The following is a 14,659-nucleotide window of genomic DNA, read 5'->3' on the forward strand; positions in this document are numbered from 1 at the left end:
CCCATTAATGATCACAGGCGAACGTTGACATCGGAATGGTGTTCTTGGGTTCAACTTCGGTTTGGTTCGGTCGCGCAGTCGCCGGACGTCTCAGTGCTTGATTTTTGCTCCCGTATGCTCGGCTGCAACGTGCGCCGGCGGGCGTCAACTGGTCTCCTCAGTTTTTCTCTTCTGGCTCCCGACTACACTGTGCTGCATAACTCCCTGCTGTCTCATTCCTCGTCAATAGGTGAATTCTTGGTTAAAGTCTGGCTCTCCGGGGATCGACGTGCTCCTTCAACAATACAGCCCAGTCGTAGTATCCATGATATCATCGGGAAATACTTCCATGACTGTCGGCCTCTCTTTTGCAAATGACAAGCCCGGCACTACGAGTCGTGTGGAGAGTATGACGCTTCCCATTGGTTAGGTGATTGAAAGTCGAGACCGCCGGTTGACGGACAGACGCCCTCATCGCATATAGGGAGGATCGGGGCCGTCAAGGTCAAGGCGGTGTAGACGTTTCATCGTGCCTTGATCCGTACCTCAAGGCAGTCATCTATGTAAGCGTACGGCTACTTCGGCTCAATATATATAAGTGCTGCAGTCCGATACCCCAAGGAACTCATCACACGAGCTTTGTGTGCCCCCAACCACAGAAGGCCACCAAACATGCAGCCACAGTTCTTCTCACTGGCCTTTCTGCTGACACTGTTTAGCATGCCAATGTTGCATGGATCTGCAGCACACCTCCCAGAAAAGCGGCAGATCGTAGTGCCCACAGCTGGCTCGATCGTTGAACCGTCCAACTACACCGCTATCGCCCCTGGAGCGGTATTTGACTTCGTTTTCGACTCGGTCAACTACTGCGAGTCGGGTTACGAGCCCATAACAGTGTGGCTGTTCGAGCAACCGCCTTCCATCGATGACATGGCGTCCGACGGAACGTTCCAGAATGGCACTTATCTGTACTACTTTGGCAAATGGCTCATTAACAATTTCGGTGCGTGCACTTTTCCCATGCTCAGATCTGTGGTATTGACTGGATTCGACGTGATCTAGGTCTCCCGCCCATGCAGACCCCACCTAACAACTTGACCATGCCTGACTTTTCGGCTGCCGCCGAGGGCTCCCAGATCTTCTCGAATGCCACGTTCTACCTCACGGTTGTCGAGACATACGAAGATTGTCCGGTAAGTCGTACTATCTGGGAAGTCGCATACACTGCTAATGTGTTGAACAGGGAGATATTCCCTACGAATATGGCTTCACAAGCAATGTCGTAATATACAATGCCACGTCAAGCACCTGAGACAGTGCCTGGTGTAGCTTGTGACATTGAAGGTCGGACGCATGTTAGTACCCAGTAGCAGCAATCTCTTTAATGATGCGACTTTCTACGGAGCTCATACAAACATTGTATAATGGGTTTTTGATGTACCTGAAATACCCAATCAATATGATAACATCGATGCCATGCCACGATAAACAATTTTTATGCTTTAGTCTCGTTCATTTCAATGGCCGCGGCAAAGGAAGAGCGATAGCCGCTGTCGACATTGGCAGGTTAGATATGCATCGTCCCAAATCGAATTCTGCGTTCCAGGTCGCCGATGTGGTCAGCTTTCGCCACATATGCCTCCTTGCATCCCCAAAGCCAATTGGATCAGTACGTAAAGTCAGATCCATCGAGTTCCGCACTACCACAATCGCACCAATAATACCTCGAAGATCTCGATTGTCCATGCTTCGCGTATCATCCCCGCGATCCTGTAGTCTGCAACGTGTAGCATCTCGAGCTGCTCTCGCTAGCGCGAATCGCGGTCCGAGTCGTCCTACACAACCCGCCAATCTACGGGTTCAGTGATCGCTTCTTCCGTTCCTACCAGGATAGGAAGAATATGACTACCTGCCGCAACGTTAGTGCTGATGCTTGAAAGGGTTGTACAGAGGGATGCCCACATTGCACTACTATCGACCCCTGAGTAAAATTCTGCGTTACTGAAGGCTGTTCACGTCGACAGGCTGCTGACCACCAGGCTCGTCCAGGTCAATTTGATGGGATGTACGTGCTGTCTGGCAGGTGGAGACAAGGTCAATCATAGTGCGGTCACTTCAATATACCTCTCACATACTGGCAGCGTCCCATCTTCCTTTGGGTCAACAACACAGGTCGCTCAAGCCTCGCTCTCTTTAAGGCGGATCGGCAGCCCGGTGGACGCTCCGGCGTTGAAGATTGTAGTATTGATGTTAAATTAAAGATAGCCCCCCTGTCAGGGATGTGGGTATGATATTGAGCAGCCGGTAACCAGGCCTGATCCATAGATTGAGCCATCAACGAGGAAGGTTAAGCTACTGGCCTGCTTGAGTGTAGATTGACAACCCGACGTGCGGGCAAAGCTCGTCACCCATTCCTTCGTTGCCTTACATTACAAAGGTAATGCATTGAAGGCGGATGTGTGATATTGATGGGGGAAATAGCTGTCGTTCCGACGATCCTCGCGGACTCACTCGGTGCACGCTGCATTGTTATGCACAACATAAGACGAAAACACTTGTGATCCTTGCATAGTTGTTCTGGCAACTCAGGCCGCTCCAGTCCATCAAAAGTTCACGGTACATGCGAGCATTGGCCGCGTTCCTCCCGCGATTGAGGACGATCTTGCAAGCAACATAGCATGACTCTGGAAAGAGGACGATAATTGATGGTGCGGTCGACGCAGCGACGGATTCGCCACCCATAGAGTTCTCAAAAAAATAAAATCCATACAGTTACAGCTAATCACCGTCTGTCGTAAAGGATAGCGACATTTCTTCCAAAATCGCCGTTTTCCCTATTATTCGTGTGAAGAATGCGAGAACATCGCGGCTCTCATAATCCTCCTGTTAAAATCTCGGCCAGAATGGGGGGTCCTTCGGAAGCATTGGCCTGGACGTGGTGTCGAGCTTCGGTGGTCGGCTATCCTGACTATGTCCCAGGAAGTTGGAGCGAATAAACGTCAAATGCCCCATAAATTTGATCTTCTGCGGATGACTCTTATCTAAAGGACCGGACCAGACATGGGCTGACTCCAGCCATGCGATGCACTGCGGGAAACACGATGGAAGTTCTACATGTGGTCAATATCACGTCACGGCCTGCACCGTCCAAACGATGTGCAGCGATAGTGTCATTTAAGAATTTTTCAACTAAAATTAATTAAAGTGGAGTAGCTTCAGCTTCAGCGTGAGATGCGCACCATAGAACGACCGTTTACGTGAGCAATTTTGAGACCGGAAGCTATCATGCGATATCGGCATTCGGACTCGACCGACAACGAGCCCTGCAATTCGGCAAAGGGATGGTCGAGACCACCCAGGGGATATGAATCGTGACGTTAGGAGGTTGCCGCAAGGAATGAACTGGCGATCTCCTGAGCGGTCAAAACCTGTCTTCGACTGACTAGAAGTCGTCTTCGGGCCGCGAAAATATAGCAGCTACAAGCGTTGGTTATTCTCTGGGCAAGTGCCTTTTCCATAGAGCGTTTATTTGGTGCCGTATTTTAGAGAATCAAGAAGACTCTCCCCCCTGTCGAATCATGCAAACTTAGCGGAAGAATTAGAGAGACGGTCTTCGGACGAGCCTTTGCCATTAGCCAATTGTTTTTTTTTTAATCGTGGGATCCTTGTCCTCCCAAGTGGGACAAGATCCGAAGCGTCGCCATATACCAGGGTTGCACTGGCGCATATTCAACCATGCCATCGGCGGTGATTGCGTGCGGAAGTATTACGAACCAGCCATTTACATATGTGACCGTTTCTCGTGCTCGTAATTTCCTAGAGTTGAGTTCATGTGACTCCCAGAAATTGGAATCCGGAGCGGTTGGAACGAGAGGAACGGAAACCGAACGAACTTGGACGCGGGCTTGTACCGCCATCACCAGGCACGTGACCGCGGCACCGAACGCGCCCACGCCACCATCGTACTGATAGAGCGAAAGCAGACGTTTACCGTACTTCAGGCGGCACATTCACGTAGAATATCTGACCAGAGTAGGCCATCGTCCCCATCGCGTACCTCATGGGAAACAATTCTTCGAAACGGAAAACATTCTTTACTCCCGACTACCGCCACCCAGCTGTTATTCCGCCTCCTTCGCGCTCTCTGAGGTCAGGGAAACGACACACAACGGCGCCAATGGCCCCTTCAGACGAATATTATGACGAGCTGGGATATGGCCCAGTGTACGGCTCCGTGCCATTCATTCAAGCTTCACCGCAGTACTTTCGTGCGTCATCACACCACTGTCGATCTGGATACACAGCAAGCTGACGAAGTAATGCTCAAGGGACGCAGGGCCAGAGCAGTACCTACAGTACATGCAGCAGGCTCCTCCACCTCCTGTAGGATTTCCGCAGCCAAGCCAGCCGGCCGAAATGCCCGTCATCCCCAATATACCCTTTCCAGCGGCACAGAATGTCATACCTAACGCCGTTCCCGGCATTTCACAGCGGCAATTCTTCCAACAAAATGTGGCAGAGCCTATGCATGAACCAGTGATACCTACCATCGGTCGCCGACAGAATTCCTTAGGCCTAAACATGTCGCAGATACCTCAACAGGCTACGATGCCTGAGCCTTTTTCCTTTCCTGAGCCGCAGATACCCAGCGACGCTCCCCCTTCTCATCCTCCACAAGGTCCCGGCTCAGCCACCGGCTCACATGGCTTTCGTGATGTGCCAACGTATCGTGCCCCGTCTCCTCTACGGAACCCTCTTCCCGCTCCTCCGAAGGATCTGTTTGAACTATCCCCTTACATGGCCATCCTGGAGGATCTCCGTCGCCCAATCGACGAATCCACCCTTAAACGATCCTTCACGCTTCCAGCGAGACAGCCTCAGACCGCTAACATGGAGGCCGGGCCAAGTGTCCCTACCGATACAATAATTAGTAGCGGTACCCGTGGAAGACACCGTCGCAGAGGGAGTCTATTCAGTGCTTTCGGATCGCGACGACGACGCCACGAGGATGACGATAATCGAGTTCCTATAATCCAGCCGGCTGAAGGGGCAGCGTATGCCTCTAATCCACCCGTACCGCAGATCGTGCAAATCGTTTCGAGTACGGGTACACCGCGTCCCATGCGGATGCCCGCTAATCCTGTCACGACAATTTCTGTGCCTACGCCTGGACCGTCGAGCAGTGCTCATCGCGTACGCACACCTGCGCCGTTGCATGCTACTATCAAGATTCATCGTGGAAATGACTTTGCATCGCTTCTTCACGACTCACCACATCCAGTACACTATGAGCATAAATCGTATCCGACCGCTCTCCACTTGTTCGAGGCGATGAAGTTTATGGGGCATAAACCAGATATCGCGGAGCGTATTCGTGCGTGCCCGACTGTTGAGGAAGCGCGTGCAGTCTCCGAGAGCGCTAGTTCGGAAGTGCGACCAGATTGGGAGCGCGTCGTCCTGGAAAACGTTAGTGATCGGGACTGTTAATTGTCTCAACAGGTCGTTGCTGAATTGTGTTCTACACGTTCTGTTTAGTTGGATGAAGTGCTGTATCACAAGTTCATCCAGCATCCAGCTCTTCGTGCATTGCTGATGGGTACGGGAACGACAAGCTTACTGGTTTCGGACAGTCAAGATTCATTCTTTGGAGATGGCCCGATAGGACAAGGCGCAAATCAACTTGGCAAAGCACTCATGCGCGTCCGCGAGAGGTTGCGGGAGGAAGGCGTCAGCACGTAGCCCTCTGATTGTAGCTTATACGAAGCACGATGTTCATAACAATCTGAAAGGCGAAGATATTACTACAAACGAGAGGATTTCGGAAATAGCTGTTCTATGTGCCGCCACACAATATGCTTTACTTTTTGCGCCTGCGCTTTCGCTTGCTTTCTCCTTGTCCGATCACTTCATTGGTATCGTTCGTACCCGTTTGGTCATGGGCGGATGCGGATGACGTGGTCGCTTTCTTCATGGCCTGTAAACGAACCTTCTCAGGAACTTTGTTCCAGTACAGTTCTTCTCTGGTCCCTTCGACGATCTTCGCCGTGATTGGTTTGATCTTGTTCGTGTAAGGAACTTGTGTACCCGTGGAGTCGAGTCCTTGAGCTTGCATTACGAGATTCTCGTTTAAGGATGCCACTAATGTGCGAGCGTGTTGTGGTGCGGTCAAACGCAAGTAGCACTAGAATCAATGGAAATATGTAGCTGTGATCAGCATCAGGAAACTTAGGAGATTGCCCACCGTATCCATCCCCTTGTTGAAGTCGACGTAGTCGATTGCATCCACCTTGGTATCTCCAGCCGTGTTTGGAAACGCGCGCGAGAACAAGGTGCGTAGTGTGGTCTTATTCGTCTCGGGATGTATGTTCCTCACGAAGACCAAACATTCACGAGGGTACGAGGCGCGTATGTCTGATGATGGTGTTGGTAGCGGGCCAGAAGGAGCAACGGCAGGAGAAGATTGCTGGGGGATCTCGGATATTGAGAGTCTGATCACCTCCGCGCTTCGCTCTGCTTTTGATTCGCTAGTTGCAATCTCAGCGAGCAGCTTCTGTCGATGACCGAGATACTCTTCCCCAAGCCGATCCCAACGCGCCTTTGACAGTGAACGGAAGCTATATTTCGTCGCTTCTTGTGCCTCTATAGCGAGCACCGCATTTTGCTGATTTGGCCCTCTGGTGTTCCAAGGCCAATCGCAGAGCAGCGATTCAGCGTGTCGACTCTCTGCCATGGTAACAACCGCAAATCCTTTACACTTAGGCAGACTGCCTGGTCTATCTTGATGGTGACGGGGAAGCCAGACACTCTGCACAAAGCTCGAGGCACGCAGATGCCCCGTCTGGTCTGCAAGCAGGGATGCTACGAAGCGAGCGATGCCTGGCATACTAGAATACTGAGGCGGTAGATTTTCCTATGCACAGCCATTAGATATTGGAACATCTGCATTTGGGTCTAGACGTACTATGTACACAGACCTCAAATCCCAGTCCTGCTTGGTATATTCGCGCAACCGCCGAGGGAGTGTTTCCCAGTCTCTTCTTCGAATCTCAAAGCCGCCAGACTGGTCTTGATCGACTGCCTGATATGACCTATACCATGTAGACTGGGATGCCATCGTCATTGTCATGCGAACATCAAAAATATCGCTGGCTTTGTTGCGAAGTATCTTCACCAAAGCTGTTTCCAGCGGCAATGGGTTCACAGCTCTCACATAATCAGAATGCCTCAGCACATAGCGCAAGGGAACATCTGTACAGGCAGCTCTGTAGCATCAAGTCTGATACTCATCGTTGAAAAAAAAATGACACATACATCCGTCTCGGCCGGATGCAATCATCTCGCGTAATTGCGGGTCCGACCATACAGCATGGTCGGACAAACTGAGCCAGAGCAGAACCACCAGATCGTCTGAGTCGTTCGTGTCGTTACCCGACTGCTTGTCTCTAGCCGTGGAACCTAACGGCTCTGTGACAGCACTTGGGACGGCATCTTGCTCAGCCGCAACAGCGTGGAGGCCATTTGTTCGGGAAACGGGTGGGACGGAAGCAGTCTTGGAGGACTGGGCAATTTGTCGGGGAACAAATGGGAACATTGTGGTTCCACGACACACGACTTGCGCCGATAGAGCTGGGCGCCAACAGCTTCCGCGGGGTATCGATCAGCGTCTGAACGCTAAGTCGAGTCTCGCACAGGGCAATCACTGGTTGCCACATGCTGCAATGCCTTTAGTGTTGTGCAGACATAGATCATAGACTATAATTGTGAACACGGCAAATATTCCAGCCAGCCATCTAAACGGCAATTAATCGATGGCAACGTCCCTAGCGACGATGAATCTGGTTAAATTTGCTATATCGCACAAGGGGACTACTCAATCCTAACAGCAGCCGCAAATCCCACACTTCCGCTACGTGAACGATCTGATGATCAGAATTTCTGTGAGGAATGCCAGCTCGTCGTCGACTCTGGACGTATCGTTTGAATACCGGAGTGCATTGACGAGACTGTCTCTGAGCTAGACGATAAGTAGTACCATCAGAAGCATCGAGAGCTGACAAATCCGCCAGTGTCTAGTGCAACCTTCCGCAGCAGTCGTGGTTTAGACGGAGGACCAAAGACAACAGATATGAACAATCCCATGGAGAAAGGACATTCGTCCCCGAAGCGTCAGAGAATCACTTGAAGATCAATTCGTATCAGAGCGGAGAATCCGCTCATGAGAACGAGACCGTGATCTTTCTAAGCGTAATGTCGTAATGTTCGCATTTATCCTTAATGGGAACAAGGGCTTGCGGGTAGCAGTTGCTTGTCCATAATTCTAACTTCGCCGACGGTCCTGGCCGAATGCCTGATACATTTGGCGGCCTCCGTACGGCGTATCTCGAGACGACAAACCTCTCATCGTAATATATCAGAGATTCACCATAAACCTTCCGATATGGTCGGTCGACAAGATTTTCTTGAACCTCTGCTTCGAGAGGCCGGAAAATTTGCAAATGTCGCCCTATTGGCGTCGGACGCTGGAATAACGCCAGACCTGCCAATATGAGCAGAAGGGTCCAGAGAATGTGCCGTTCAAGATGAACGTTCATCCCTGCAAACTGTCTGTCCGATGACCCCCGTTCGAACGCCAATTGCGGAGTGACGCACCGTTCCAGGCATCGATACAGCTCTCTGACCACCCTTGATTGTCATAGCTGGGTCCAGTAGACTGGACTCAAGAGAGTTGTGCCATTAAGCTGAAAGGCGAGATTGCGCAGGAGGGGATACCGACAAGCTAGACTCTGTGGATATTGGGGGTACGAAGCTCTGGGGACCGGAGGAGAAGGCCAAGAATCCGAACGATCTGCAGAACGTTCCGCTGACAAGTCAGCCGGCTCGAGACTCTCTCAGCCCATTCAACGGCTCAACGAATGCAGGTCGATGGAGGACTAGAAGAGAATTGAGACGTTAACAGCCTTCTCATTGACACAAAAAATGCAAAATTATGCGGACCAATTTAAACGAGCCCTACGGTGCGGGTCGCCGGCGTGACTTGCTTGCGGCGTGCCGCAAAATTCTAACAACAGTATCAGTAAGACTTCCCACTGGTTCTTTTCCATTTCTCTTGCGATAAAGCGCCAGTGTTAGCGGATTGAATCGCAAACTTAACATAAGAGCGCTCTAAGGGAGGCGAAACGAACTCATTGCACTGTATGAAAAGTCTGGAGACTCACGAGTTCATGTTCACCGAGTTGGACATACAAAAGTACTTGTGGCCCTTAGTCTCTGAAAATTGAAGCCAATACGTTCATTGCTCCGGCGCCGAATCCTCGGGTCCGTCTGTAAACAAATTGGGCTACAAATTACGTAGCACGACCATCAGCGTACATATGTAAATCGCTGATACGTATTTCTTCTTCCGACGGTGAGAACTATCACACGGCTAGACAGAACATTCGTAAACATTGCCAGATTCTATGATGAATTCGTGAGATTTCGGGCGTACCTGCATCGCGACGACCACGTTCGCTGGATCATCGGCCACCTGGCGAAGTAGACTATGGTCGAATTTGGCAAAGGAGAAACGAGTATATGGAAGAGGCCATAAACGATAACGTTTGCGGTGGCGGCTGAACTGCAACGTTAAAGTTCAGCCTGAGGTATCCGTGACACGTAAGCGCCTTTTCTCAATCGAGATTTGACAGTCAAGCGGAACCTTCGAAGACCGAGAAGCATATGTATATCGAGAAGCAGCGGATCCAAAGCAAATCTGGCTCCGCTCTTTGATGTCCCGAGCAGTCGATCAAACGCTCCGTACCCTCGTGTCAATCCACTATGACCTGAAAGGGTAAGTGTGTATCTTGGGTGAATTCTCGTCAAATCCGACGCTCTACACCGCAGAGACTCACCGCAGCCACTCAAAACTCCATGTAGACCATCAGATGCCCTTGAAGATCCTCTTGGCCTCAATCGAACCGGGATGAACCGCAGGCGCTCCTGCATCGAATTGACGGAAATAAACGGTGAGAATACAGGCACCAAAGCGAATATCAGAGGCTCAGATATCATGCAGGAATCATGCGAAGCTCAGAAATACATCCAGACGATGTTAACGGATTGCGCAGGCCGCGAGTGCGGGCGGCAAACGTAGCGCGAGAAGTTCCGTAGCCTCGTGCTTCATGCCAGCTTCACGCGGCATCCGGGGTGCGGCAGCATCGTAGTCTCCGAAAGTACGGTGCAGGGAAGTACCGGAGCGATAGAACGAGAGCATCTGGTCCGGCGGACAGATGTCGTTGAATGGTGACGGCTGAAGGAAAGGTCGAACATGTTAGCACGTGCATTTATCGAATTCTCCGTTTTAATTGTGTCAAAAACAACAGCTAGGACCCCTCACTTTGGCGCAGGAAACTATTTGCCATTTCAGCAACTTTTCCCGTCCAAAGGTCCGATTCAAAGCCGTCTTTTCGTCACCCGAAATACGCGAATTGCCAGAGGCCCATGCTCGTCGCACTTTCCCCCCTCTGTCCACCACATCTTGGATGGCTCACGCACTTACAATCAATGCGCAAAGATCGTCGAAGGATGGCCTGCTTTGATTTGTGTCACGACCACTCTACCTCGTGCGTATCGCTTCCGTATACGTTGTGATGTATCCTGCTGTGCCAGAATTTTGATTCTCCATGCTGCCGCTTCAGTTCAGAGCCTATGCTCTTCAACTCTGTTGTTTAGAATGTCGTGCGATGTCTGTCTCGAATTTGCTGGATCTCATCCCGTGATCGGCAACGCGGAGTTTCCCAGACGACGTTTTACGGCGTTTTGCCCTCTCTTATGCTGATGTTTAATAGCAATCAGTTCATCGACTCGTCGGAGAGCAGATGTCCCTCGAGATCAGTCTATCGCTATCATATATGTAACTACGAGCGATATACAAATCGATTATTCAGAGTTGGGCTAGTGGAATATCTCCTGCGTTAAAGGTCGAACCGCTATGCTGTAAGATATGCAACAGAACGGCCACTCCGCCCGTCGCTTGTTCCACCGCGGACAGCAGGACCTTGAAAGATATCGGAATCTCCTCGCGCAGAGCTATGGCGCCCACCGCCAATGCCGTGAACAATCACGACGGAAAGTGCGGCGGATCTCGAAAACAACTGTTTCCATTGTATGATGTGAGAAGGAGGCTTCTCGGTACTATGCGCAATGGGCACGTCATCTTCACTCCATGATGCGAAGGGGTGAAACATTCCCACTCTCGAGAATGATCATAACGTGACCGAGCATTACTGAAACTATCTCACTCGGACTCATATTCGTAAAGATTCCTTGCCCACACGCGTAGAAGATACACGGAGTGAGTCCCAGCAACGAAGCAACAGCTCCGTCGATAGCGCCTTCCACGATAGTACTGCTGGGTCGCCCGTGAACGTAGGTATGACGGAGGAAGTCATGCTTGCAGAAGGAGCCATCGATGATGTGGGGAGGATGCTGACAAAGCAGAGGACGTCTGTGAGGCTGTCATGGACGGCGAAGAGCTGAAATATAGCGGCCAGGCCTGAGATGAACAGAATGTAGTCCATCCGGACTTCGCTCCAAACCGTGCCATTCGTATTGTTCACGGCGAATGTATGTTCTTCTGCCGATTACTGCGAAGAACAATATGATATGCTGTGAGAAGTATCAAATCCATGGTCGATAACGAGATTCTGGTCCCTCGAGGGCCTGAACACCATCGATAGCGTAAGACGTGACAAGTTGTCGAGGAACCGACAAAACCCTGCAAGCCGTGTGCTTCAATGCTGATACCTGAGGTAGACTGTGAGTAGTGAAGCTGGACAACCGCGGTGAATACCGACCACGGAAGAGGAGAAATCTCGGTTTGGCCATCGTTCGTGGCCCCTTGTTTTTTTCTGGTACTCATGCCAGCAAATTGCCACAGAAGAGCCGTCAATATAAGGATAGGTCTCATCTACAACCAACCGGGTGATATTGCACCGGAGAGCCATCGTACTTGGCTGGAAAGGACGTGATAAGGGGAAATCAGCATGGGAAACGACGCGGATGGTGTTTGATATGCGTACATACTGCAGCCATTGTGAGCGATGCCACTGCCCGCTATCCATGATAGCTATTCCGGGGTTCCAGACGCTCAGCCGTCGCTGCACATGTGAACAATCTATTCGACATCGGGCATTAGCTCACAGAAAGTTCCTCACAAAGCTGCGATAATCATGAAGCCGACCGACAATGCTTACTATCGTCGTGCGATGTCCGAGCAAAGAGTAGAGATGCAGTTCCATCGGTCACAGTTCTTCATCCTAACGCCCCAAAGTGCATATTGACGGCACCCACAGGTATCCTTGGCAGTAGCAGATTTGTTAATACGAAAACGTCCCTTCATCGCGGCCGCTTAAGGTGTCGGCTGCGCGGGTTCAGAGGATGACGGCGAATTGTCACGCCTCGTGGTGATAGCGGGGTTCAGTTGATCGACAGGGTAAAGATACATATCTTGAATATTGTGTTCGTGAGACGTGGCTTTTTGCACCGTAGCATGAAATTGACGGGAAAAAGCATGAGATCTACAGTATCGCAACATTCGACGAAGCAGTACCAGCCCTGCGCACTCTACCTGACCCTGTGCCATATTTGCTCCTGCGCACGTGACGCGCCAATTATGTAAACAGTCTATGCTAAAACTAATTATTAATTTGTTCACTTCTGCATTCATATCCACTGCAAAAAAAAAGTAGCGATTCCTATTATGAGAAGGGTGTTGGATTTCTTTTGAGTTTCCTTTCCTTGACATCCTATCATTTCATGTAGGCAGCAGTTATATACAGTTCTATCAATGTTGTAAAGGCAGTTGTCATTAATAATTACTTGCTTCCTCTTGGACTGCGGCTTTCAAAGACCGAGCGGAGGTCGTCCGATTAGCGATTAGAGCGGGGCTTGAATCGCGTGGCACGGCGGTGGCTGGGCTGTGGCTGATCAGCATGACACATCATACTCCTGATAGTTCATGAGCAATAGCGTAACGGAAGTGGCTCTCTACATGTTCTCAGAAAGACGGAATGTCGCCAACTATCGGCTGCAGTGAGCGTCCCTTCCACGTGCGAACGGCTGGTGCTGGGCAACTGGACCGACTTTGGCCGGGGGCTAAAAGCCGTCCCCCTGTTAGGTCCGACATGGAGCGCCTGCCTATCCGTAACAGGGGAGTCTTCCTTATGTGTTAGTGCTCAGTCTCACTAAAACAAACTCTGGAACAAGCGTTCCTGGTATATTAGGCATAAAGTGTTCTGCTAGCACGACTGATCTATTTAATCAACACAGGGGAAACAGCCTTTGAATCTAGTTGAGCGCCACCTTCACACCATATGCGTATCTCGCCTACCTGCTTCGTGATCTCATAGATCCTTCTCTGGCCCATGAAGAGGATAGCTGCGGTCAGAACGCTCTGCAGCAATTTACTACCGACGCCCTTGTATAGTCCTTCGATCCCTTCCTCCCGGATGATGGTCAGCAGGCCGTCGAGCGAGGACTTGTACTTGAGCGCATGCGCCTGTCCCGCCTGCAGCCTGCTCTTGACCACGCTGCGCAACGGGTCATCTTAATGCGAGTGACTACACGGAAACCACGGTACTCACATGTATGGATATGTCGTCGATGTAGCCACTGAATTGCGAATCAACCAGTGAGTGCAACGATAACATCCTTCACGCTCACCTAGTTTCGAGATGGCACCAAGAAGGAAGTAGTCCCAGTCAGACAGGACAGCAATGGCCGCCGCAGCTGCGGGACCGGCTGCTCGCAATCGAGCCGTCCTGCGCCTCACCAATATGTTCTTCAGCTGCTCAAAGACAGTATACTGCAACATAGGGTTGACAACAAGGATCAACGCGGGCCCAATGCCTCGCCAGAAGGCCCCAATACCACCCTTTCGAAGAATGTACTTGATGGTCTGAACGATGCCTAAGCGCTTGGGCTTCGGACTACCGGGTTCTGCTGATGAAGACTGGCTCATCGACTGGACGGCTTGGGACGTCTGAATCACCCAGATGGGGTTGCTTATGATCGTGGTGGAGGAACCGGCGATGAGTCCCGCCAGCATGGACTCGGTAGTGCTCAGTCCCTTCCCTCCTGCTCTAGAGGAGAGTATGGCACCGCGCGACCGCTCGTAGAAGTAATAATAGACTCTGATGGACGCGGCTCGAAATGTCAGTTGTTGACCTGCGACGACTGTTACGTACCCGTTCGTGATAGCGATCCCCAGGAGGCTGGAGTTGAGGCCACTGTACAAGCCGAGGAAGCCTTCGCGTTTGATAACATCTATAATCGCTTCATAGGTTGACTGCCCGAACACTCTGTCACTGCAGCTCGCAGACACGGTTCTTGCCGGCTCACTTTATGCTCCTTCTTCGTCTCTACGGCTGCTCTAGTTGAGAGGAAAATGAGGGGACTGTCGTCGCAATTTGTCACCAACGGCGTTCGCAGGCTACTCAAGAGCGGCTCACTATGAGACCGACATGGCTATGATGCCGCCAGCCGCACCAGCCACAGCATGGATAACCGAATCGCTAGGCATTATGGTATAGATTTCTCAATCACACCAGGGTTGAACGTTGAGCAACAGGATATATGGCAAAGGCAAGAGGCGCACTCAATCCGCGCGCTAGCCACGCGGCGGTAATCATGATCGGCCGCG

At 51.1% G+C, this 14,659-nt stretch overlaps 6 protein-coding genes across 6 annotated transcripts; 4 read left to right on the forward strand and 2 right to left on the reverse strand.

Annotated features, from left to right (window-relative positions):
- The first annotated feature begins 17 nt into the window (after positions 1-17).
- On the forward strand, positions 18-585 carry LAESUDRAFT_725946 (uncharacterized protein). Its single transcript, XM_040908923.1, has one exon. It carries the CDS (start codon positions 115-117, stop codon positions 355-357), a length of 243 nt encoding a protein of 80 aa, XP_040764236.1. The 5' UTR covers positions 18-114; the 3' UTR covers positions 358-585.
- Positions 586-699: 114 nt separating this feature from the next.
- LAESUDRAFT_736899 (uncharacterized protein) lies at positions 700-1,291 on the forward strand (the record flags this gene model as incomplete). The annotated part of the gene is made up of 3 exons (XM_040910734.1): positions 700-982; positions 1,042-1,172; positions 1,223-1,291. 3 exons carry the CDS (start codon positions 700-702, stop codon positions 1,289-1,291), a joined length of 483 nt encoding a protein of 160 aa, XP_040764237.1.
- Positions 1,292-4,156: 2,865 nt separating this feature from the next.
- On the forward strand, positions 4,157-5,718 carry LAESUDRAFT_736900 (DUF1768-domain-containing protein; the record flags this gene model as incomplete). Its single annotated transcript, XM_040910735.1, has 3 exons — positions 4,157-4,247; positions 4,316-5,445; positions 5,515-5,718. 3 exons carry the CDS (start codon positions 4,157-4,159, stop codon positions 5,716-5,718), a joined length of 1,425 nt encoding a protein of 474 aa, XP_040764238.1.
- LAESUDRAFT_700335 (uncharacterized protein) lies at positions 5,580-7,490 on the reverse strand. The gene is made up of 4 exons (XM_040906410.1): positions 7,291-7,490; positions 6,941-7,227; positions 6,221-6,889; positions 5,580-6,160 (listed from the first exon to the last, which is right to left on the reverse strand). The coding sequence occupies exons 1-4, from the start codon at positions 7,313-7,315 to the stop codon at positions 5,837-5,839; spliced, it is 1,305 nt and encodes a 434-aa protein (XP_040764239.1). The 5' UTR covers positions 7,316-7,490; the 3' UTR covers positions 5,580-5,836.
- Positions 7,491-10,157: 2,667 nt separating this feature from the next.
- On the forward strand, positions 10,158-10,870 carry LAESUDRAFT_180780 (uncharacterized protein). Its single transcript, XM_040901476.1, has one exon. It carries the CDS (start codon positions 10,286-10,288, stop codon positions 10,793-10,795), a length of 510 nt encoding a protein of 169 aa, XP_040764240.1. The 5' UTR covers positions 10,158-10,285; the 3' UTR covers positions 10,796-10,870.
- A 2,385-nt stretch (positions 10,871-13,255) lies between these two features.
- LAESUDRAFT_679482 (mitochondrial carrier) lies at positions 13,256-14,609 on the reverse strand. The gene is made up of 6 exons (XM_040905699.1): positions 14,469-14,609; positions 14,359-14,413; positions 14,205-14,305; positions 13,681-14,150; positions 13,602-13,629; positions 13,256-13,547 (listed from the first exon to the last, which is right to left on the reverse strand). Exons 1-6 carry the CDS (start codon positions 14,537-14,539, stop codon positions 13,271-13,273), a joined length of 1,002 nt encoding a protein of 333 aa, XP_040764241.1. The 5' UTR covers positions 14,540-14,609; the 3' UTR covers positions 13,256-13,270.
- Between the last annotated feature and the right edge of the window lie 50 nt (positions 14,610-14,659).

This window comes from Laetiporus sulphureus (assembly GCF_001632365.1).
Source record: "Laetiporus sulphureus 93-53 unplaced genomic scaffold LAESUscaffold_20, whole genome shotgun sequence".
NCBI classification, from domain to species: domain Eukaryota; kingdom Fungi; phylum Basidiomycota; class Agaricomycetes; order Polyporales; family Laetiporaceae; genus Laetiporus; species Laetiporus sulphureus.

Bases quoted from the DNA above. Each gene is read 5' to 3' on its own strand.
- LAESUDRAFT_725946 (XM_040908923.1), top strand. From the start codon at position 115: ATGCTCGGCTGCAACGTGCGCCGGCGGGCGTCAACTGGTCTCCTCAGT.
- LAESUDRAFT_700335 (XM_040906410.1), bottom strand. From the start codon at position 7,315: ATGATTGCATCCGGCCGAGACGGAT. The intron at 7,228-7,290 runs GTATGTGTCATT...CTGCCTGTACAG, and splicing joins TGCATCCGGCCGAGACGGAT to ATGTTCCCTTGCGCTATGTG. The intron at 6,161-6,220 runs GTGGGCAATCTC...CATTGATTCTAG, and splicing joins TCAACAAGGGGATGGATACG to TGCTACTTGCGTTTGACCGC.
- LAESUDRAFT_180780 (XM_040901476.1), top strand. From the start codon at position 10,286: ATGTTAGCACGTGCATTTATCGAATTCTCCGTTTTAATTGTGTCAAAA.
- LAESUDRAFT_679482 (XM_040905699.1), bottom strand. From the start codon at position 14,539: ATGCCTAGCGATTCGGTTATCCATGCTGTGGCTGGTGCGGCTGGCGGC. The intron at 14,414-14,468 runs GTGAGCCGCTCT...TTGCGACGACAG, and splicing joins ATAGCCATGTCGGTCTCATA to TCCCCTCATTTTCCTCTCAA. The intron at 13,548-13,601 runs GTGAGTACCGTG...CCCGTTGCGCAG, and splicing joins TCGACGACATATCCATACAT to CGTGGTCAAGAGCAGGCTGC.